The following is a 24,046-nucleotide window of genomic DNA, read 5'->3' on the forward strand; positions in this document are numbered from 1 at the left end:
AGTATTTTCACAAAAACACTTAATTTCTTGAAGTAAAAGTACTTATCATTCAGCATAATTAACATATTAAGCACCTCATATACTGTTGTGCAGTTTAATGTGTAGCAATGAATCATATTCATACACTAATTAATCTGTAAGTAACTATAGCTGTCTGATAAATGTAATGAAGTAAAAAAGAAGTAATATTTCGCTATAGGACAGAATAAATGACAATATCCAACCAACACCTACAAACTGAACCAAACTACAGGACTTGAATGTACAGATGTCAGAGCTCTGACACTGATGGTCAGGACAACTCTTTGTGAAGTCGATGATAACCTCCACTGTTTCTCTGTGTTTAGGAAAAGGTTCTTGGTCTGATGCTGCTAACAGCTTCACCTCTACTCTGAAAGTTGTTCCATCATTGTTGCTGATGAGGCCTGTGATGGAGCTGCAGCTGCTGATCTGGACTGACTGCAGCCGAACAGTGAGGAAGTCCAGGACCCAGGTGCAGAGGGAGGTGTACAGCAGCCTCATATGAAATGTTCTTTTTTTGGAGTTGGAGCAGAAAGCAAACATGACAGGGATTCTGGACTTAATGTTCTGCAGGACCAGTCTCTCAGTGGTGGTGATGGTGTGAGTGCTGTGGGGCTGTAATCATTCAGACAGCTGCTCTGTGAGGGTTCACCATAGAGAAGGTCTTCATCACACTGTCTGCAGTGAGGAAGTCCAGGATCCAGGTGCAGAGGGAGGTGTTGAGGTTGAGCTGGCTCAGCTCCATAATCAGGTGTTGTAGGACAGCTTTGTTGAAGGTTGAGATAAAGACAGTGAACAGCACCCTGATATACAGTCATGTGAAAAACAAAGTACACCATCTGTGAATTCTATGATTTTATGTATCAGGACATAAAAAAAACATCTGGTCTTTAGCAGGTCTTAAAATTAGGTAAACAAGGAGGAACAACAACATATGACATATTATGCTATATTATTATTTATTTAACAAAAACTTGGCCAAAATGCAGAAGCAGTGTGTGAAAAGTTAAGCACACCCTTACTGCTTCATTAAGAGGGTAAGTATCAGCCAGGAACTGCTGATCAAATGACCTTGATTAATTTATTATCAGCAAGTGTGATCACCTCTATAAAAGCAGAGGTTTGGGCAGTTTGCTGGTCTGGAGCATTGAGGTGTGTGTTAGTACAATGCCAAGGAGGAAAGACATCAGCAATGATCTTAGAGAAGCAGTTGTTGCTGCCCATCAATCTAGTAAAAGTTATAAGGCCATTTCCAAACAATTTGAAGTCCATCATTCTGCAGTGAGAAAGATTATTCACAACATTCAAGACAGTTGCCAATCTTCACAGGAGTGGACATTCCAACAAATTCAACCCAATAGCTACAACTCAGACTCTACAGGCCTCAGTTAGCATTTTAAGGTTCATGACAGTACAATTAGAAAAAGACTAGTATGTCTTTTGTTGGATTGTTTGGAAGGGTTGTCAGGAGAAAGCCTCTTCTCTGAAAAAAACATGACAGCACTGCCCAGGTTTGCAAAGTTGCATCTGAACAAACCACAAGACTTCTGGAACCATGTCTTTTGGACAGAGGAGACCAAAGTGGAGATGTTTGGCCAAAATGCACAGCTCCATGTTTGGTGAAAACCAAACACCTCATGCCAACTGTCGAGCACGGTGATGGAGGACAGATGGCTTAGGTTTGTTTTCCAGCTACAGGACCCGGGCACCTTGCAGGCACTTAGTCAGTCATGAACTCCTCTGAATACCAAAGTATTCTAGAGTCAAATGTGAGGCCATATTTCTGACCAGTAAAGCTTGGCTGAGGTTGGGTCATGCAAGATTTGTTTGCACACCAGCAACACAAATCTACAACAGAATGGCTGAAAAAGAAAAGAATCAAGGTGTTGCAGTGGCCCAGTTAAAGTCCAGACCTCAACTACTTTAAAAAGCTGTGGTGGGACCTTAAGAGAGCCGTGCATAAAGGAATGCGTGCAAACCTGAATGAACTGCAGCGACGCTTGGCTTCATTTTTGAAGGTTAGGTTAGATTTAAATAACTGTATAACCTGGTAGGGACCAAATTCTTTTTTATTATGTCCTGATAGAATTAAAACCACAGAATTCAAAGAGGGTGTACTTACTTTTTCATAGGACGTTTTTCCAGGTGGGAGGGGGTTGGGTGGAGGACAGATGTTAGAGGTGTCTTCAGTAAATTGAACAGGGTCAAGTCTTGACAGAGAGTCTGGACTTAATGTTCTGCAGGACCAGTCTCTCAGTGGTGGTGATGGTGTGAGTGCTGTGGGGCTGTAATCATTCAGACAGCTGCTCTGTGAGGGTTCACCATAGAGAAGGTCTTCATCACACTGTCTGCAGTCACATGTAGAACCTGGTTGTCTGAGGGAGGGACGGTCTAAACACTGTCTTTTCCACTAACCTTACAACAGACAGGATCAACACCTGAACCCTTTGAACTGTACAGATTACACATGAGAAGCCTCTTGAAGCTTGAAGAGAATAAAAATACACAATGACACAATGGGTTTACTCATGAAATGAAACATGGCTGTTGCTGATTTGGGGTCAAGAGTTTCTCTCTCAGCTCTTTCATTTCTGTTTCATGTTTTTTCTGCAGTTCTTCCAGTTCTTGTCTGTCACTGCCTTCAGCTTGGGTCATGAATCGTTTCAACTCATTCATCTCTTCTTCATGTTTCCTCTGCAGCTCATCCATTTTTTCTTTTTCATCTCTTTCATTTTTTTCCACAAGTTTCTGTTTGAATTCATTCAGTTTTTGTTCATGTTGTTTCTGTAATTTATCCAGTTCTTCCTTCTGATGTTGCTGTTCATTCAAAAGTTTCAGTTTCAGCTCATTCTTTTCTTGGTCCTGTTTGATGGACAGCTCAGTCTTTCTCATCTTCTGATCTTCTTTGCTCTGAAGTTCTTGTTCTAAAGATTTCATTTCCTCTTTGTGTTTTTTCTTTAATTTATCCAGTTGTTCCTTCTCTTTTCTTTTGTTTTCATCTGAATGCTCGTTCTTCAGGTCATCCACCTCTCTTCTCTGTGTTTCCTGCATCTTCCTGATTTTTTTCCTGTTCTCTTTCTTTTGTGTCAGAAGTATCAGGATCAGATCAGTTGTTTCTTGTTTATGTTTGTCCTGCAGTTCATCCATAGATTGTTTCAGACTTTTTTCACTGTGTTCTGAGAGATCCATCAACATGTTATATTCATCCTGTTTCTCCTTCATGTTTTCCTCATGCTGTTGCTTCAGATCCATCACTTCTTTCATGTGTTTTTCGATCTGAGCTGCAAAGAATTCATTGAATTCTTCAGCTTGTTTTCTGGCCTCCTCTTCATATTTCTTCTTCATATTCTCCATTTCCATCTTGTGGTTTTCTTCCAACTCTTTACGCTCCTTCTCCTCCTGTTCCCTCCTGATTCTGTCCTCTTCTTTTCTTCTCTCAGATTTAATTCTCTCTTGCTCATATTCTTCTTGGAGTCTTTGTTCCTCCTGTTGTCTCTTTTCATCTTCTTGTTTTCGTTTTTCCCACCACTCTTTTCTTTCCTTCTCCCAGGCGTCTTGTCGTTTTCTCATCTCCTCTTTACTTTCCTTCAGCTCTCTGTTAGTAGTTTCTTTTGATTCTGACTCTGATCTTATTTTATCCTCCAGGTCTTTAATTTTTTGTTCCCACTCCTGTTGTTGAAATTGTTCCTGTTGTCTTTTCTTTCTTTCCTCCTCTTCTCTAATTTCCTGTTCCTTCTTTCTCTTTTCACATTCTTTTGTGATGTTTTCCTTCATTTCCTTGAGCCGTTTGTCTGTCAGTTTTCTGTCCTGTTCAGTTTCTTCCATTCTTCTTTTCATTTCTTGTATTTCTTCCTCATGTTTTCTCTCTAGTTCCTCTCTCTCTCTCTTCATCTCTTCTTCCTTCTCCATCAGGATCCTCTCCACTTCTTTCTGTATCGCTGCTTCAGCCTCTTGCAGCATCTCATTAGTGTAGCAGCTGCCTCCATTTTCCTTCACCATGGTGTTGATCTTGTTGATCAGCTCACTGACTTGTGTGTGATTGTGTTGATCATAGTTGTTAAACACATGGTATCTTCCTCCACAGTCAGAGATCAGCTTCTTAAAGGAATCATCACATTCATTATCAATGTATTCTTCAACAGACAGTTTCACACGTTCCAGTTTATCTCCTCCAGTTAAAAGAATGATGGTGAACTTTTCTGAATTTTTCCCAAAGACTTTCTTGATGAGTTTCAGTGTCTCCTTCTCCTCTGATGTGAGTCGTCCAATCTGTAACACCAACAGGAAGACATGTGGTCCTGGAGCCAGAAGACTGATACATTTCACCATCTCCTCATTAACCTGATCATGAGAAAAAGTTGTATCAAACAGACCAGGAGTGTCGACCACAGCAACAGGACGACCGTCCACTTCACTCTGTGCTTTCTGACAAAACATTGTGACTGATTTTTGACCTAAGCCAGATTTAAACTCCTCTTTTCCCAGAATGGTGTTTCCTGAAGAGCTCTTTCCACTGCCAGTCTTCCCTATCAGCACAATCCTGAGACTCTCTGGACTCTGCTTCTCTTCATCACCTGTGAAATAAAAAGACATGGAGTTACTTTAACAGTTTGAACACTAAATAAACTGCAAGGTATATTATCATATAATTTTAAAGATTTTCTATTTTGATTTATTTATATTAGACATTTAAATTTTACACTACTTACAACTGACAGTGCTTTTTGTTTTCCAGTTCTCAAGTTCGGCTTCTAGCGTGATTATGTGTTTCTCTTGTTTTATGATCTTTTCTATTTGGGCCTGTGCAAACATCTCTGTTGTGTAGCAGGATGGTTCTTTGTAGAGTCTAATTTTTTCCACAGCATCCAGCATCTCAGTAATCTGCCTCTTGTCCTTGATGTTGAGAACAACAGATCTTCCTCCACAGCTCTGACAGAGCTCCTGGATGTTCTTGTTTTCCTTTAGAAAGTTACCAACAGCTGGAGCTGTAGGATCTGACTCCACAGTGAACAGAATCATGGTGAAGTCATTGACTGGAGAGCTGAATGTGTTCTGGATGGTCTCTAACTCTCCCTTGTCTTCATCAGTGAGGGGACCCACAGGTAGGACCAGGATGAAGGCATGGACGCCCTCAGGATCACAGAGGGAGATACACCTGAATGATTCCTCCATCACTGCCTCCTGAGGTTTTCCATACAAGGCAGGCAGCTCCACCAGGGAAACCCAGCGTCCACACACCTCTCCCTGATGTTTAACACACTCTGATGAGGTGGAGACTGAATGAAGCTCTGTCTGACCTAAAATGGCCTTGGCTGCTGAAGTCTTCCCTGCTCCTCTCCTCCCACACAGAACCAGGTTTAAAGATGGTTTGATGTGTTCAGACTTTGGTCTTATGGTCTCTTCAGTGAAGGTGAGGAAGGTTCCTCTGTTTTTGTGCACAATGTTCTCAATCTTCTGCATTAACACTCTGTGGTCACTGTCAGACATGTTGTAGTATCTTCCTCCACAGTCTTTGAGGAGTCCAATAACAGAGTCACTCATTCCGATCCCCTCGTGTGTTATGACGACCATTGAGTATCTAAAAGCATCTTGACCAAACAAACTCAGGATGAACTTCAGTGTTTTTCTGTTCTCCTCAGTGAAATCAGAAGGTTTCACTAACAGCAGCAGAACATTTGGTCCAGGACGACAAAGACTCACACAGCTCTTCATCACTTCTCTCACTGCTTCAACAGATAGACTGAGGATGTCTGGAGTTTTCACCACTGTTAGTGGTTTTCCTCTCCACTGTCCACAGGTGGACACACACTGTTTGTCTTTGAAAATTTTAATCTGTTTGCTGCCAGTGATCAAGTTGTATAGTGTTTTCTTTTTGTCCTCGCTTTTTCCAATCATCACAACCCTGAGTCCACCTGCTGTGAAAGAACCAATGAAACATTAGGGTGAAGACTAGCACATTCTCATCACTCAAATCTATGTGCCCACCACATTTAAATGTATGAATCCTGTCCATGTCTCTTAAATTAACACGCTTGTAACTTCCTCTAAAATTCTCTTGTTTCTACTAGATTTATGATTGATACTATAGATATCAAAATACTGTATATATCCCAGTGTTATGTTATATATTCCTACTATATCTCCATGGATATTAATGGCATGTGATTTACCATGGTCTATTCACTGGGAGCTTTCACCTCTGTAAAAGACACAGTAATGGTAAGTGAACAGTGTGATTCTACAGTCATTTGTCCATCCATCCATTATCTATACCACTTATCCATTAAGAGCCGCGGGGGGGCTGGAGCCTATCCCAGCTGTCACTGGGTGAGAGGTAGAGTACACCCTGTACGGATCGCCAGTCCATCACAGGGCCAACACAAACAACTAATCACACTCACATTCACACCTACGGCCAATTTAGAGTTATCAATTAACCTAACATACATGTCTTTGGACTGTGGGAGGAAGCCGGAGTACCCGGAGAGAACCCATGCAGGCACAGGGAGAACATGCAAACTCCACACAGAAAAGCTCCAGGCTCAAACTGGGGCTTGCTGTGAGGTGACAGCGCTAACCACTGCACCACTATGCCTGCCCCACAGTCATTTGTGGTCATTAGAAAAGTTCTAATTTGCTGAGTGACTGTCCTGAACTTACCAACAGCTTCTGGGGAATCCAAATGACTGACTCCTTCTTCGTGTTTCAGGTTTTCCTGATCATGAGTTGAACCTGCTGCTGGATCACAGCTCACATGTTCTCCATTGTTCTCTTTTACAGTTTGACCCAACCGTGTTAACAGCTCTGAACGTTCCAGGTTCTCCTGCTTCAGGTTTCTGTATCTACATGTTCTCATCATGTCTTTTAAGATCTGATCTGGTTCATGTTTTTCTCCAGAGCCTGACCTCTCCTCTCTGGGTGTTGATATCAGAACCAGTGAATGATCAAATGATTGATCAGTGAAGAGTTGAAGGACTCTGCAGAGCCTCTCCTTCTGTTCCTCAGTGAAGTCTTCAGGCTGTAGAACCAGCAGGAACACATGAGGTCCAGGATCACAGAGTCTCACACAGGTTTCTAGATGTTCTGTCAGTTTGTGTTCAGAGATGTCAGGAAGCAGCAGATCTGGGGTGTTGATGAGAACTATTTCTTTCTCCTCCACCTGTCCTCTGACTCTCTGACAGCAGTCTGCTTCTTCCTCTGTGTTGAACTCAGTCTCTCCCAGTATGAAGTTCCCCACTGAACTCCTCTGAGACCAGCTGTTCCCCAGCAGAACAACCCTCAGCTCAGAAACTAAGAAGAAAATTAGTGATAATTTAAACAGTAACTTTAACAGTAACCAAATAAATCATTTTTTCTGAGGTAATACATTGTTTGTACATTAACTTTATTGTGCTATCAATTGATTCTGGTCCAAGCTTACAGCGTTTTGCAAAAAAAAATAGATGACCATGTACTTCAAAATGCAAGGTAATGTCAGCCTCCCCATGGACAGCACTATGTTCAGTGTTGGTTAAAATAAACGTTTCTATTAAATGAATATGTGATTAGAGAACTGGTGTAATATCACTTAAACAGTATTTTTACACCCATTTGAAGGGTCATCCATAAATAAGCTGTACATTCATCTCTAATTAAACACAAGAATAATTCAGTTTGACTCACAGTGAGGTGGAAGGAATTGAAAGCTGCTGCTTCGCTTCAGAGGTTGAGCTTCAACTGTAACTGTAAGGATACAGAAATACACATTCATTTGATTATTCATTTATTAATGCATTCATTCATTCATTCTTTATTTGTTTTTAACATAACGTCTGGGACATTAACAATGACATCATAAAGATATTATATAATGTCTCTGAATTATGTGAGCATGTGCACCACAGCTTTTTATCTCCTACTCTCTGTTTGAATATTAAAACCAATGGCACCATTGAACCACACAGTAAAAGTTATTTAAATATTCAGATTGATTGATTGTCTCATTCAGTTTGACTCACAGTCAGGACGATCACGCTCAGGGCTGCTGCTGCGCACATCACCATCATCTATAAAAATACAGAACAACACAGATCAACCCTCAAACATCTGTATTTAAAATTCTTTTAGGCTGGTAATGTTCTGTACATCATGACAGAAACAGTTGTGGTCAGCAAAAGTAAATTTGAGGTTTCTTTAGGTTCCAGGTTATGTTACTGTAAAAAAAACTTCACATGCCAGTTTCCATCTTGTTTGGTCATTTTTAAAGATCTGAAATATTCTGACATTTCTGTCACACTCTGTACCAGTCCCCTCAGTCTAAGTGTTGTCCCATAGGAAGAAGGACAGAGATGAGACTGTGTTGCATTAGACTAAACAAACTGCAGTAATTAGTGTAGTATAGCTGAAGTCTGTGGTTTCACTTCCTAATCCCTGACCTCAATAGAATAGATTAGAGAACTGCAGTATTTAGAGAATCTAACTGCACTTACACAAGGCTTTATTCCAAACCAACTTCATTTATTACACATGGAAGATAAGTACAGTGACCAACTCAGTACTGGTTAACTCAGTGTTATCCTATTTGATTTAACTCCTGAAAGACAATAATGACCCCCTGAACTGTACAGACAGGCATGTAGACTACATTATTTTAAACTGGTCAATCAAAACAATGGATATGGTATTACTTTGTGTGGACACTGAGCTGCCACCAGCATCAGAGGCTGTAATACTATAATATCACATATTTTACATGTCCTTATATCTCATGTTACAAATTAAGATTCCAGAGAACATAGGACAAGAAAACATTAATTGTGAATTTATTCAGTCTGCAGGGTGTTGACAACAAACCTCCCTGACTTTGTTGACAGCCACAGATTTACATTTTGCCATCAGAGTTTCTATCATGGTGAACACACAGATTTAATTAGTAGTTATTATTGTCATCACAACTAAATGCTATACAAAGAAATGTTGTTTCACTGGACTCACCTGGGGCTGCAGACGCCATAGTGAACTCTGCTGAGAACAGACTGATCCAACTGGAGGAGGAGGAAACAGGATTTAGGTTCTGTTACACTAAACTCACTTTTTCACACACACACACACACACACACACACACACACACACACACACAGTCATAATTACAAATTTAACTCTTCATAAAAACTGTTCAGTTTTCCTCATGTTTCTGGTTCCTGTTTCATTTTGGACTTTTTGTCTGATTTTAGAAACTTTGGACACCAGACTGGACAGTTTTGACCCATACTGGCCTCAACATAGAGTAAGTCTCTTGTTTCATTGTTTAATAAATCTTTGAACTGCATATGGACAATAGGAACATGAACCTATAAATACTATACTAATACTATAAATAACTGAATTGTCCAAAAACAGCATTTGAGCAAACTTGCTTCATAATCTTTGGAGTGAAGTCACATTAGATAATTGTTCCCGCTCAAGAGAATTTCGGCATGCTGGCATCACATCAGCTCATAGCCTGATGTCATTTTGTTCAACACCACACTTGTACTGGTGCCAACAAAACAGAGGAAGGAAATCAGAAATTAATGTTATACATCTGACATTAAACAAATCTTTAACAGCAGAAACGCAGAAACCACTTTAAAGATTTCTTCATTTCAAACTCTGACTCTGTCCTTTAACTTCTTCGTTTGCGCAAATAACGGAAAAGACAGTTACAGCTGCAGCCGCCATTTCCTCATCATATGCTCTTCATCTACGTCTCTCACCTGATGTTCAGTCTGACGGCAAAGTTACATCGATCAGTCTTATAACATGTAAATGTGACGGCGAGTCAGTGTGTTTCTGTCTATTTAAAGTAAGTGAGCAGAAAGAAAACTGTTTTCAGATCAGTCAGTGAAAATGTATAAAATCTGAATCAGAACAGATCTGAAATCTGAACATGACTCACCTGCGGAGGATCAATTAGGAGGATCAGTGCTTTAAAATAATCGATTCTCTCGACAGACTGTATTTAGCCTCTTTTTCTGTTCATGAGGTTTTGTTCGAGTTTCTCGGACACTTCCATGCTGCGACATCGATCCGAAGCAAGACAGAAAGTGAAACTTACTGCAGGTTTTAAAAAAAAGAGACACTCCTATATCAACATGTCAGACTAGATCACATCTATTTCTTGCAACATTATTTTTCTGAAATCCAAAATATTTCTGAGGTATTTTTAATCTTTATCCATTTCACTCTAAAACATTCCCAGTCCTCTGATGAGCCGTTTCATTATTTCAGTCTAATACTTGTTGTAATATCTGTGAATTTCTGAGTGGAAGAGAATCGGTTTACAGATTTTATTCATTTTATCACAGAGATGTCACAAACACCTTCTTCCTCACATCTAAAATAATCATTGATGGCCTCAGAATATCTGCAGAGACGAGAAAACCTTCAGTTTATAGCAGTGATTTATCAAATGAACAGTAGACCACAGTTTATCTCAGCTCCTCTGGTCCAGTCTGTTGAACTGTGATTAGGTCCACATATGATCACGTTTGAGTCTCATTCAAGTCTGATTAGATAAAGTTACTGAGGCTGGAAACAGATTTCACTGGTATTATGGTTGAATCAAATGAACACTATGATCATCTATGAAGCTGCACAGTCAGCAAACTGTTAGATTTCATCAATAAAGGAGAGAAAAACTGAAAACCTTGATGAAAGAGTTTAATTCATTTCATCAGTGCAAAAGAGCAAACAAAGAATGAATATCAACTGAATATATGATGATACCGTTTGATGATCATTTATTAATCATCAGATTAACCCATATATATATATATATATATATATAAGTACACAGTGATGGTTTTACCCATAAACAGTTTGTCAGTTGATCTTTCAGAAAATTGTCTTCGTGATGTACATATATCATCACATATATCACCTCACAGCAGGAAGGTTCTTACCCCACCCCCCTCCACACACACACACACACACACACACACACAAACAGTCCAAATGCATGCAGCTTAGCTTAACTGGTGACTCTAAATTGCCTACAAGTGTGAATGAGAGTGTGAATGGTTTGTCTCTTTGTGTCAGCTCTGTGATGGACTGGTGATCTGTACAGGGTGAACCCTGCCTCTCACCCAGTGTCAGCTGTGACTGGCTCCAGCCTCCCACTCCGCTTAAGGATAAGTGGTATAGATAATGGATGGATGGATAAAATCACATATACTGTGAGAAAAGTTTTTATCCATGTTATCCAGATGCAGCCTCAGCAGCTGGGTCCTTGATGTATCTGTGAACTTGTTGGATTCTTCAGCTTCCTCTCGGATTTCGTCTTCATATTTCCTCATGTCAGTGGTAAACTGGATCTACACTGTAAAGATAAAGCAGGTTTAAAGAAGTGAAGGCGTCTGAATATTTTCAGAGTTCACTGTACTTTTATTCAGCAATATTAAACTAGTGTGTCATTAAATGTCAGCTGAGAATATGAATTAAAAAAATCTTCAAATTGGATTCATGAGGAGAATCTGTCAGAGATCAACCTTCTGTCTTCATCTTTACATGAAACTAAATATAACTTTACACAGTATTATGCAGTAAATACTTCTTTAACAGATCGGTTTTTAAATGAGTTGATCAGTTCCTCCAGTTAAAACTCTAAACAGCAGAATATCTGACTCAGTTCAGATCAGTTCAACTCACTGTTTGGTCGCTCATCTTTGTTGCTCTCTGTAGAGCACAGAAACTCAGCTTCCACTGTAAAGGACAGAAATATATAAATTCATTCATTCATAACCTCTAAAGATGAAAGAACACAAACTGATTTAATTCAAAACAGTAAAAGTATATAATTAAGAAAATCAGAATAAAATCAGAGTATGTGTAGATGTGTGTTCATGATAAAACATCATGTGTGTAGAGTGACTGTGCTCGTCACTCTCCTCCACAGACTCCTAATGTTGTTGACAGTGTGTGTGTTGAAGGACGTCTGACTTCAATGTTCCTGCATTAAAGAAATCATTTCATCTGAGCGACGTCCTGCTGATGATTTCTGTTCATCTCATCAGCCACATCAACATCATGGAGTCTGATGATTCAGCATCATTCTACTGATGATTAACAACAGCAGTCAACGTTTCTCAGTCACTTCAGGTTAACTTACAGACAGTTAGAAAGTCCTCGCTGCTGGTGAGCTTCTCAGGTTGTGGACCTGGTGCTGTAGAGACAGAAAATGTAGATATTTATTCATTCATTCATTCACATGAATCCAGTAATAACCCTGACCACTCAAATGTCTCATTATTTTTAGCGCATCATTGATTCTCTGACTCATTGATCCTGTTGAAGGTCATGTGACACTGAAACCTGTTCCAGGTTCTACTGGACTAGTTTCTGGGTTCACCTGGACAGGTGACCAGTCACTGACATTCTTGCACACACACCAGACTAACAACCAGTAAGGAAGTCACAGCTTCTTCAAGGTGGACTGAAGAGAATCTGTAACTTAACTTGAAACTTGGAAATTCACCAGTGAGCTCGCACTTTTTTCACTGAAATAAAATGTGAGTTTGTACTTGCACCTCCAAAATACTGTGATTCTAGATTTAATCAAGATCAGAACTTTCCATAATCAGCTCAGTTTAACTTACTGCTATGTGGCTCTTGGCTGCTGCTGGGCTTCATGGGTGGTTGAGGTGACCCTGTAGAGATGGAGGAAGTGACATTTCCAGTTTACACTAGACTAGTTTTTGTGTTCACCTGGACAGAAGACCTGTCACTAATATTCACACTGACTGGGAGTTTACAGTCCTAAACTCTGATCAGACACAGTCATGTCTTCACAGTCTGTCAGTGAACACTGTGGAAAATCAGATGAGGCAGGAAGTTTTCCATTACAAGATGGAGTCTGTTTATGAGCTCACATGTGTTGGTTCAGAAACTCTCTCTCTCTGTTCTCTGTCTGAAGAGCATAAACATAAAACTAGATGGAAATTGAAACAACTTTACTCTGTCTGTATTTCAGTGTGGTTACTTGTTGAGTAAAAACTCAGATCAGTGATTTACATGATGCCTGCATGCAGAAAGATGGTTGACAGACAGTGTGTTATTCACGATAATAAAGTCTGACTGGACTCACTGGAGGATTTATTCCCCATGTTGTCTCTGTAAACTGGAGACCAGCTGCTGGGTTTAAGAATCTGAAAAGAAAAAAACTGAAAATTAAAATGTTTTCTTTACCTCATCTGCTGCTGCTTCACTGTTCACTGTTGCATCAGTAAACTTCCCAACAACAACACACACACATGTTGAGCAGGATATCCTGAATCACAGACTTTATCAGAACCAACAGAGTCCACAGATGAACGTCCATGTTACAGCAGTAAGGTGTTAAACAGTGAATCTACATAGTTTGTCCATGGATCAGTGTTTTCAGCTCAGTTGATGAATTTACTGTGATAATAAACTGTGAGCTGAACCTGATCTGAATCTGGAATCAGCTGTAGAATGATCACTGCTTTTTCATTTCATCTGCAGCTCTATCATCAACTTCTTATCAACTATCAACACTGATACTTTACTTTAGTTACTTGGTTATTTTACTGGCTCTAGTTTTAGTGGAGTTCACTCACCTGCTGAAATTCCTGCTGCGACACAAACACGGCAAAGTGAAAGTAAAAACTTAGAACTGTTAGATCCCCTCCCCCACATTCAACCACCACTTCAACAACATGGAAGTTCATTGCGTTCAGAGAAGAGTTAATGTTTGATTAATGACCAACCATCTCATATGAAATAATGGAGGTTAAAGTGGTCTAAATGTTTTTGTCAATGAATTCAGTTATTGTACACATTACATTGTGCAGTAGAAGCTGTGAACAGACTTCACCTCAGTAGTTGTTGTTAGAGCTCCACCTGCTGGACACAACAGTGTAAACACACAGCAGAGGAGCAGTGGATCTTAGTGGATCTCTCCTCACTTTAACCATCCATTCACTCTAACATGCTGACTGGGACTATTCAGAGGGTGGACACAATAATAGAAACACTTGTACTGTGTCCGGTCAGCAGGTGGGCGTGGCCATGACGTGTGTCACCTGCACGCTCTACCTGCAGGCTCCACCCTTCACCTAAAGCAAACGGAACATTTCCAGGTGAGGACGAATCTCCGACCGTGTGCTGCATGTGTGAAAGGGGAAACAGTGGAGAAAGTCCGGAGCTGATCCTCTGGACAGTTGATGTGTGAAAACGGCTTCAGAGTGTCCAGTGAAGCTGCATGTGTTTGGACTGTGGGAGGAAGCCGGAGGAGCCGGAGGAAACACACACAGGCACAGGGAGAACATGCAGACTCCACACAGAGAAGCTGAACCGAGGTTCGAGCAAAACAACATGTTAGGTAAAATCCTCATGCACACCTTCTTCCTCATGTCTAACATGATGAGTCTGTCTTTGATCACAACCTCCAAACAAGTCCAACACATTCAGGAGAAATCTGAACAGTGACAAACTGAGTCCAGGAGCAGTCACAGTGTGGAGGTTGTCTCTCTCTCTCTCACTGAAATGACTCTGGGATATACATCATTCCACAGAGTTTCATTTCTCTCTGCATGAAGCATCACAACATGTTTGGATTTTCATTGAAGACATTTGATTGTTGGTGTTTGCTCCATAGTTCAGACTTCAGACGTCTTGTTGAGTAGAGAACAGGTATGTGTCTTTCTAACTGTTTATTTCTGATTTTAGTTTGAATTGAGAGTCAAAGGTTTTTGGTGTTTTGATGTTTAAAGTGAAAAATATCTCAAGTTGTTTGTGTGACTCTGATAAATGTGACACGCAGTAATGTGTGGTCACATTTTGTGATTTAAGTTTTGTGTATTCTGATGTAAAACTGTGTCAGACTTAAGCTGGGACTGAGTTCCTCTCTACGCCACAAGGGGGCATCACCTCCCTGGTGAGATGTCTTGGTGAGAACAGCGGTCAGCTCTCCTCTTCAGACAGAAGCGAGAGAAGGAAGCACACGACCTGTTGTCCGTCTCATCATTCTCTTCTTTACAGAAATAATATAATCTGACTACTGGCCTCACGTCCGAGGCCTGTTAGATAAAGCTGAAACTAACAGTCGTACATCAGTGTGGTGTTTCCCTGTAGGTGAAGGTGATGGTCTGTATAACTGCAGCAGGTCACTCATCACACTTTGTCCAGAGAGAAACCAAACAGCTCACAGAGACCTGAGACTATAATAATATTTGTTGAAGAACTTTACAAACTGTTCAGATCACACCTGTACATTACTGGAGAGAACACAGGCCGACTGTGGATAATCAGGGTTGTTAGGAAACAGCCATCATATACTCTAAACCTGTGATGTTAATGAGATTATTCTGATCAGTTAATATATAAAGATGACTGGACCATAGAGCCTGAAGCTGGTGTGTACATTTTAACACAAGGATCCAAGAACCATTCAACCATTTATTGAATGAAGGAGGTGATGTCTTGTTCAGGATCATATTTATAGAAAACATAAGTAAATACAGAAAACTAAATACTCTCCTAAATTTAAACAGCCTGACTTACAGGTTTCAGTTTGATCTCACAGGTCAGTAAACTAAGTGTTTGATCTGCTCCCATACAATTCTTAGACTGTCTATATCAAACAGCTCTGAGACAGTACATCATGATCTGTTAGGACGTCACATACACACATTAAATTAGGATGAACAGCATGTAGACACAACTCGGAGGGTTAAACAAGTCAACAACAAAAACTGGCAAATTCATTTCAAACAAACTTACTGTTGTGACACCTTGGTCTCACAGAAGTGACATTCAAGCTTGAGATTCTTGAACAAGACTTTTACACATGTGTATTATGTTGTGGGATATTCTTGCATGATAGAAGCAAATATAGAAATAACACACAATAAGAAATACTATATTAAAAGTAAAAGGTGTGAATGCTAAATCATACTTAACTAAACGTTGGTAAGTATTATCACAAAAACACTTAATTTCTTAAAGTAAAATGTTAACAACTACATATACTGTTGTGCAGTTTAATGTGTAGCAATGTATCATATTTATACACTCATCATCTGATTTGCATGTGATATTTAATCTGTAAGTAACTATAGCTGTCTGATAAATGTAATGAAGTGAAACAGAAGTAATATTTCACTATAGGACAGAATAAATGCAAATATCCAACCAACACATACAAATTGAATCAAACTACAGGACTTGAATGTACAGATGTCAGAACTCTGACACTGATGGTCAGAACAAGTCTTTGTGAAGTCGATGATAACCTCCACTGTTTCTCTGTGTTTAGGAAAAGGTTCTTGGTCTGATGCTGCTAACAGCTTCACCTCTTCTCTGGAAGCTGCTCCATCATTGTTGCTGATGAGGCCTGTGATGGAGCTGCAGCTGCTGATCTGGACTGACTGCAGCCGAACAGTGAGGAAGTCCAGGACCCAGGTGCAGAGGGAGGTGTACAGCAGCCTCATATGAAATGTTCTTTTTTTGGAGTTGGAGCAGAAAGCAAACATGACAGGGATTCTGGACTTAATGTTCTGCAGGACCAGTCTCTCAGTGGTGGTGATGGTGTGAGTGCTGTGGGGCTGTAATCATTCAGACAGCTGCTCTGTGAGGGTTCACCATAGAGAAGGTCTTCATCCCACTGTCTGCAGTCACATGTAGAACCTGGTTGTCTGAGGGAGGGACGGTCTAAACACTGTCTTTTCCACTAACCTTACAACAGACAGGATCAACACCTGAACCCTTTGAACTGTACAGATTACACATGAGAGGCCTCTTGAAGCTTGAAGAGAATAAAAATGCACAATGACACAATGGGTTTACTCATGAAATGAAACAGGACTGTTTCTCATCAGGGGTCAAAAGTTTCTCTCTCAGGTCTCTCATTTCTGTTTCATGTTTTTTCTGCAGTTCTTCCAGGTCTTGTCTGTCACTGTCTTTGTTTTGGGTCATAACTCGTTCCAACTCATTCATCTCCTCTTTGTGTTTCCTCTGCAGCTCATCCATCTTTTCTTTCTCATCTCTTTCATTTTTTTCCACAAGTTTCTGTTTTAATTCATTCAGTTTTTGTTCATGTTGTTTCTGTAATTTATCCAGTTCTTCCTTCTGATGTTGGTGCTGTTCACTCAAAAGTTTCAGTTTCAGCTCATTCTTTTCTTGGTCCTGTTTGATGGACAGCTCAGTCTTTCTTATCCTCTGATCTTCTTTGCTCTGAAGTTCTTGTTCCAAAGATTTCATTTCCTCTTTGTGTTTTTTCTTTAATTTATCCAGGTGTTTCTTCTTTTTTCTTTTGTATTCCATTGAAAGCTCGTTCTTCAGGTCATCCACCTCTCTTCTCTGTGTTTCCTGCTCCTTCCTCATTTTTTTCCTGTTCTCTTTCTTTTGTGTCAGAAGTATCAGGATCAGATCAGTTGTTTCCTGTTTATGTTTGTCCTGCAGTTCATCCATAGATTGTTTCAGACTTTTTTCATTGTGTTCTGAGAGATCCATTAACCTTTTATATTCCTCCTGTTTCTCCTTCATGTTTTCCTCATGCTCTTGCTTCAGATCCATCACTTCTTTCATGTGTTTGTCTATCTGAGCTGCAAAGTCCTCCTCCATTTTATCTTTGAACTCATTGAATTCTTCAGCTTGTTTTCTGGCCTCCTCTTCATATTTCTTCTTCATATTCTCCATTTCCATCTTATACTTTTCCTCTAACTTTTTACGTTCCTTCTCTTCCTGTTCCCTTCTGATTCTGTCCTCTTCTTTTCTCTTGTTTTCAGACTTTTCTCTTTCTTGATCATATTTTTCTTGGAGATTCCTAATTTTCATTTGTTCCTCTTGTTTTCTCTGTTCATCATCTTCTTTTCGTTTTTCCCACCACTCTTTTCGTTCCTTCTCCCAGGCCTCTTGTTGTTTTTTCATCTCTTCTGTTCTCTCCTTCAGTTTTCTGTCAATGTTTTCCTTTGATTCTGATTCTGATCTCATTTTATCCTCCAGGTCTTTAATTTTTTGTGCCCACTCCTGTCGTTGAATGTCTTCCTGATGTCTCTTCATACTGTCCTCTTTTTCTCTTATTTCCTGTTCTGTCTTTCTTTGCTCATGTTCCTTGCTGATATTTTCCTCCATTTCCTTGAGCTGTTTTTCTCTCAGTTTTCTCTCTCGTTCAATTTCTGCTCTCTGTTCTTCCATTCTTATTTTCATAGCTTGCATTTCTTCTTCATGTTTTCTCTCTAGCTCCTCTCTTTCTCTCTTCATCTCTTCTTCCTTCTCCTTCAGGATCCTCTCCATTTCTTTCTTTATCGCTGCTTCAGCCTCTTGCAGCATCTCATTAGTGAAGCAGCTGCCTCCATTTTTCTTCACCATGGTGTTGATCTTGTTGATCAGTTCACTGACTTGTGTGTGATTGTGTTTTTCATAGTTGTTAAACACATGGTATCTTCCTCCACAGTCAGAGATCAGCTTCTTAAAGGAATCATCACATTTCTCTTTAATGTATTCTTCAATGGACAGTTCCTCGTGTTCCAGTTTATCTCCTCCAGTTAAAAGAATGATGGTGAACTTCTCTGAATTCTTCCCAAAGACTTCTTTGATGAGTTTCAGTGTCTCCTTCTCCTCTGGTGTGAATCGTCCAATCTGTAACACCAACAGGAAGACATGTGGTCCTGGAGCCAGAAGACTGATACATTTCACCATCTCCTCATTAACCTGATCATGGGACAACCTATCGTCAAACAGACCAGGAGTGTCGACCACAACAACAGGACGACCGTCCACTTCACTCTGTTCTTTCTGACAACACTTGGTGACTGATGTTTGACTTAATCCAGCTTTAAACTCCTTTCTTCCCAGAATAGTGTTTCCTGAAGAGCTCTTTCCACTGCCAGTCTTCCCTATCAGCACAATCCTGAGACTCTCTGGACTCTGTTTCTCTTCATCACCTGTGAAATAAGAAGACATGGAGTTACAGTTTGAATGCTACAGTATATCGACTGCAAGGTATATTGTCATATAATACAAATTTTAAAAGATTTTCTATTTTATATAATCCATATTAAAAACTATGATTTATATACTATATAGTACTACTACAGTACTTACAACCGACAGTGATTGTCCGGTTCCGGTTCTCAACTTCAGCCTGTAGAGTGGTGATCTTTCCTATTTGAACATGTGCAAATGTCTCTGTTGTGTAGCAGGATGGTTCTTTGGAGAGTCTCATTTTGTCCACAGTGTCCAACAGATCTGGGATCTGCTGTTTGTTCTTCATGTTGAGAACAACAGATCTTCCCCCACAGCTCTGACAGAGCTCCTGGATGTGTTTGCCCTTTACAAAGTCAACAACAGCTGGAGCTGTAGGATCTGACTCCACAGTGAACAGAATCATGGTGAAGTCATTGACTGGAGAGCTGAATGTGTTCTGGATGGTCTCTAACTCTCCCTTGTCTTCATCAGTGAGGGGACCCACAGGTAGGACCAGGATGAAGGCATGGACGCCCTCAGGATCACAGAGGGAGATACACCTGAATGATTCCTTCATCACTGCCTCCTGAGGTTTTCCATACAAGGCAGGCAGCTCCACCAGGGAAACCCAACGTCCACACACCTCTCCCTGATGTTTAACACACTCTGATGAGGTGGAGACTGAATGAAGCTCTGTCTGACCTAAAATGGCCTTGGCTGCTGAAGTCTTCACTGCTCCTCTCCTCCCACACAGAACCAGGTTTAAAGATGGTTTGGTCTCTTCAGTGAAGGTGAGGAAGGTTCCTTTGTTTTCATGCACAATGTTCTCAATCTTCTGCATTAACTGACTCTGGTCACTTTCAAACATGTTGTAGTATCTTCCTCCACAGTCTCTAATCAGCTGATTCACAGTTGAATGTGTTCCACTCTTCTTATCTGTTATGACGACCATTGAGTATCTAAAAGCATCTTGACCAAACAAACTCAGGATGAACTTCAGCCTCTGTTCGTTCTCTCTGTTGAACTCAGAAGGTTTCACTAACAGCAGCAGAACATTTGGTCCAGGGAAACACAGATTCATCCATCTCTTCACCTCTCTTCTCACTGTCTGTTCAGACAGACTGAACCTGTCTGATGTTTTTACTACTGTTAGAGATTTTCCTCTCCACTCTCCACAGGTGGCCACACATTGTTTGATTGGTAAAAGATTTTGGAAATGAAATCCTTGCTCCCCCAGAATAATATTACAAAGTTTTGTCTTCTTGTCTTCACTTTTTCCAACCAGCAAAATCCTGAGCTCAGGGACTGTGATACAACAAAGAGGAAAACACATGGTCACAGGTCAGAGTTGGTGATATAGGTAGGTAGATACAGAACTGTGTTGGAAAAGGAAAAAGCCACACAGCACTGTGACGATAGCTAAAACAGGTTACAAGAACCAAAGGAAGCAAATGAAGGCAACTCATGGTTAAGGTGGCCAAAACACACTAGTGATGGGGTGGGGGTTGACAATGAAGTGTTGAGTAGATCATGGTTCCGAAGCATTTGATACATTAAAAAATGCTGATATCTGCAGGTCGAATGCCTGGTATTGTATTTCTGTAGATGGTTTAAATCTTAGAGACTGTTCCATATTCAAAGTGTGACACCTCTATACAGTGAGATATAACAGGCCTTGTTTGGATTAGTCACCTGATGGTAGTAGCACAAACTGAATTTTTCTCTAACCACCTCTAAAAAGGGGGAAAATGCAAGCTGCATGAAACGTGATAATAATTTTAAGTTTACTCACAGTTGACACCAACTTTTTTTGCTGAATCCAAGAGGGATTTCAGTCCTGTAAAAAAGAAGAGTCAATTTAAAATAAGTCTTTATGTAATGTTCAAACCTAATCAGAGACCATATTCATCACATTATAAAAACAGTTCCTGAACCTACCAGCAGCTCCAGAAGGATCCACATTGACTCTGGCTGCTTCATCTTGTCTCAGGCTTCCAAACCCACTGGATATATCGGACTGTGTGTCCTCAAACACATCACAGGTCACATGATCTCCATTGTTCTCTTTTACAATTTGCTCCATGATTGTTAACAGATCTGAACCTTCAAGTTTCTGCCACAACAACCAGCGTCTACATTTTCCGATCATGTCTCCAAACACTGGATGGTGTTTATATTTTTCTATGAGACTTGTCCTCTTCTCTCTGGGTGTTGATATCAGAACCAGTGAATGATCAAATGATTGATCACTGAAGAGTTGAAGGACTCTGCAGAGCCTCTTCTTCTGGTCCTCAGTGAAGTCTTCAGGCTGTAGAACCAGCAGGAACACATGAGGTCCAGGATCACAGAGTCTCACACAGTGTTTCACATGTTCTGTCAGTTTGTGTTCAGAGATGTCAGGAAGCAGCAGATCTGGGGTGTTGATGAAAATTATTTTTTTCTCCTTCAACTGTCCCCCAAGTCTCAGACAGCAGTCTGCTTCTTCCTCTGTGTTGAACACAGTCTCTCCCAGTATGAAGTTCCCCACTGAACTCCTCTGAGACCAGCTGTTCCCCAGCAGAACAACCCTCAGCTCACACACTGAAATGAACATTATTCAGATGATCAGGTAAATATAGAATATTACAAGTAAATAACTTTATATTAATAATGATTTCAGTCAGTCATTTTATTTGCTTAAATCTTACAATGGTGCAACTATTAAACTATTAAGCATCAGTGAAAACAGTTCAGACTCTGTTCAGTTTGACTCACAGTCAGGAGGCTCCTCCATGCTCTCTTCGCACTTCCTGGGTTGTATATCATCTGTGACTGTGAGGAAACAGAAGAAGACAAATACATTCTTTATGTCTCCACATCTGTTCTCTAATGGACATGTTTGGGACACAAACAGCATCAGTCAATGTGCAGTGATTATTAGAGTCTCTGCTGACAGTTAGGCTTTTTCCAGCTATCTGCTGATGTTGACAGATTTTCCCCGAGATCATCTTGTCTTAAACTCACAGATCACTGCAGGGTCTAATTCAGTACTATTGAAAGATTTTTTAGCTGAATTCACCACAGCTAAAAGAAAGTATACTTTAGGGTCACTTTTTTAACCCCTAGATTTAGTCTGATTTAATTTTTTAATTTTACCATTTCAACAACTGATAAAATTCTGTCCCACTGGAACTCTACTCAACCAAGTTTTTTATTTTATCCATGATGTAGAAACTGTTGTTGAAGGTTCTCCTTCAGTTTGACTCACAGTTAGGACGGTCATGCTCAGGGCTGCTGCTGCGCTTCTTGGAATTTAAATGATCATCATCTATGAAAATATAGAACAACACAAATATAAATCCCTTTAGACCAATGAGCAATGTTCTGTACACAATAACAACAGTGATGATCTTCGGCTGAAGTGAAGAACCTGCAGCTCTGAACTAAATACCAGGTTCAGACTGTGATGTGATGAAAAGTTGAGTTATTTTCAGCTCTTAATTATGAAGAAGTTTCTGTCTTTGTGTCGATTCTCAGTCCTCGTCATTGACCTGTAACTGGTCAAAGCTACTGATACAGTATTACAAGTTATTAGGCCTTAAAACATTTAAACTCTGTTCTGATAAGAAAAATGTTACACGATGGGAGTTATGTATGTTCTACATGTGTCTCGAAGGAGTCAGATGGTCTTCGCCCTGATCAAAAATTAAACAATACAAACCAGTAATGAAGACTGGTCTCCACCTCAGACACTTCTGCTCCCTGCTTATTTAACACTTGATAAAAACTCATACAAGTTTTCATTAGGGATAAAAACTCTGAGCTCATTTGTAAACCAACTATTTCAAGACACATATTTAATCTTCACTCCTCACTCAGTATTTTTCCATCCAGCTGCAAGTATGAAAATAAAACATGATGCTTCAGAGTAACAGTTTTCAGAGGCAGCAGAGTAAAATCACATGGTGGAAACTAAATCACACAACATTTCCCTGTCAGTTCACCAAACATGAATTATAAGAGATAAAATGAATTTTGTTGAACAGCTGCATCAGTGAAGCTGCAAAGTTCAAGCAGAGAAATAAAGTAAATAACTGATCATTGATTTAAAGGAATAAGGAGGAATAAGAACAATGAAATATTTTTATGGCAGTCATCTCCTCACTGCCCTGTAATCGAGTTGAACATTAAGTTATAATAAAGTGAAGCTGTCCAATCAGGGACCTTCATTCAGGCCTGGTTTAAGTCTGAGGACAAAGTGTTGTTATGTAACATGTGGACAGTGTGTTAAAGTCTGACTGGACTCACCTGACGCTGCAGACGCCATATTGAACTCTGCTGAGAACATCACAGACTAATTCAGCTGGGGGGGGGGGTTAAATGAAGAGTAACGAATATTCAGTACTCCTCCTCGCCCAGATGTGTTGCTGTGTAACTCTTCTTCCTGCCTCTGTTTTAACCGCTGAAATCTGAAACAGCGGAATTACCGCTGATATTAACTATTAAATCACAGACACACAGAAACATCCTTTAAGAGTTTTCAGCTGAAACTCTCTGTACTTTTCCATTCAATCAAACAGCATGAAGTCAGCAGTTACACTTCCAGCGGCCGCCGCGATTTCCTGCTCACACGTTCCTCATTTTCATCTTTCACCTTACATGCAGCCTGAAGCCACAGATAACTGAACGAGCTTTATAAAATGTAAATGTGACGGTGTGTTTCTGTCAGTGTGCAGCGTGAGTGAGAATAAATCTGTTTCTAGATCAGGTAGTAAAGTCATGTTACCAAAATGATCTGAACACTCACCCGCAGATGATCGATAATCAGTTTTGGACATCGGTGTGTTTTCTGATGCTTTTATATAATCAGTTCTCCTGATCAGTCCGCGTTCCCGACAGGTTGTATTTAGCCTCTTTTGTTATTTCTGAAGTTTAGTCTGAGTTTCCTGCTCCGCTGCTCTGCTCGCGCCGCCATCAGTCTCAGCCAGGACTGAAAGTGAAAGTCAGTCACAGGTCTCTCACTTAAAATAAATACATAAACTTTTTACATATAGAGGGACATTCATGTAATAACATGTCGAATTAGAATAGATTTTTATT

The 24,046-nt window shown here is 40.1% G+C and overlaps 1 protein-coding gene across 1 annotated transcript; it reads right to left on the reverse strand.

Annotated features, from left to right (window-relative positions):
• Positions 1-725: 725 nt before the first annotated feature.
• Positions 726-23,947, reverse strand: LOC108881594 (uncharacterized). Its single transcript, XM_018673647.2, has 14 exons — positions 23,754-23,947; positions 23,255-23,415; positions 22,215-22,274; positions 21,722-21,778; positions 20,906-21,547; positions 20,760-20,804; positions 19,106-20,272; positions 16,851-18,945; positions 8,995-9,044; positions 8,019-8,066; positions 7,684-7,743; positions 6,682-7,311; positions 4,731-5,936; positions 726-4,595 (listed from the first exon to the last, which is right to left on the reverse strand). The coding sequence occupies exons 2-14, from the start codon at positions 23,292-23,294 to the stop codon at positions 2,548-2,550; spliced, it is 8,148 nt and encodes a 2,715-aa protein (XP_018529163.1). The 5' UTR covers positions 23,295-23,415; positions 23,754-23,947; the 3' UTR covers positions 726-2,547.
• Positions 23,948-24,046: the final 99 nt, after the last annotated feature.

This window comes from Lates calcarifer, linkage group LG13 (assembly GCF_001640805.2).
Source record: "Lates calcarifer isolate ASB-BC8 linkage group LG13, TLL_Latcal_v3, whole genome shotgun sequence".
Taxonomy (NCBI): Eukaryota; Metazoa; Chordata; class Actinopteri; family Centropomidae; genus Lates; species Lates calcarifer.

Bases quoted from the DNA above. Each gene is read 5' to 3' on its own strand.
- LOC108881594 (XM_018673647.2), bottom strand. From the start codon at position 23,294: ATGTTCTCAGCAGAGTTCAATATGGCGTCTGCAGCGTCAG. The intron at 20,273-20,759 runs GTGAGTAAACTT...GTTGTATCACAG, and splicing joins AAAAAAAGTTGGTGTCAACT to TCCCTGAGCTCAGGATTTTG. The intron at 18,946-19,105 runs GTAAGTACTGTA...CTTATTTCACAG, and splicing joins CCGGACAATCACTGTCGGTT to GTGATGAAGAGAAACAGAGT.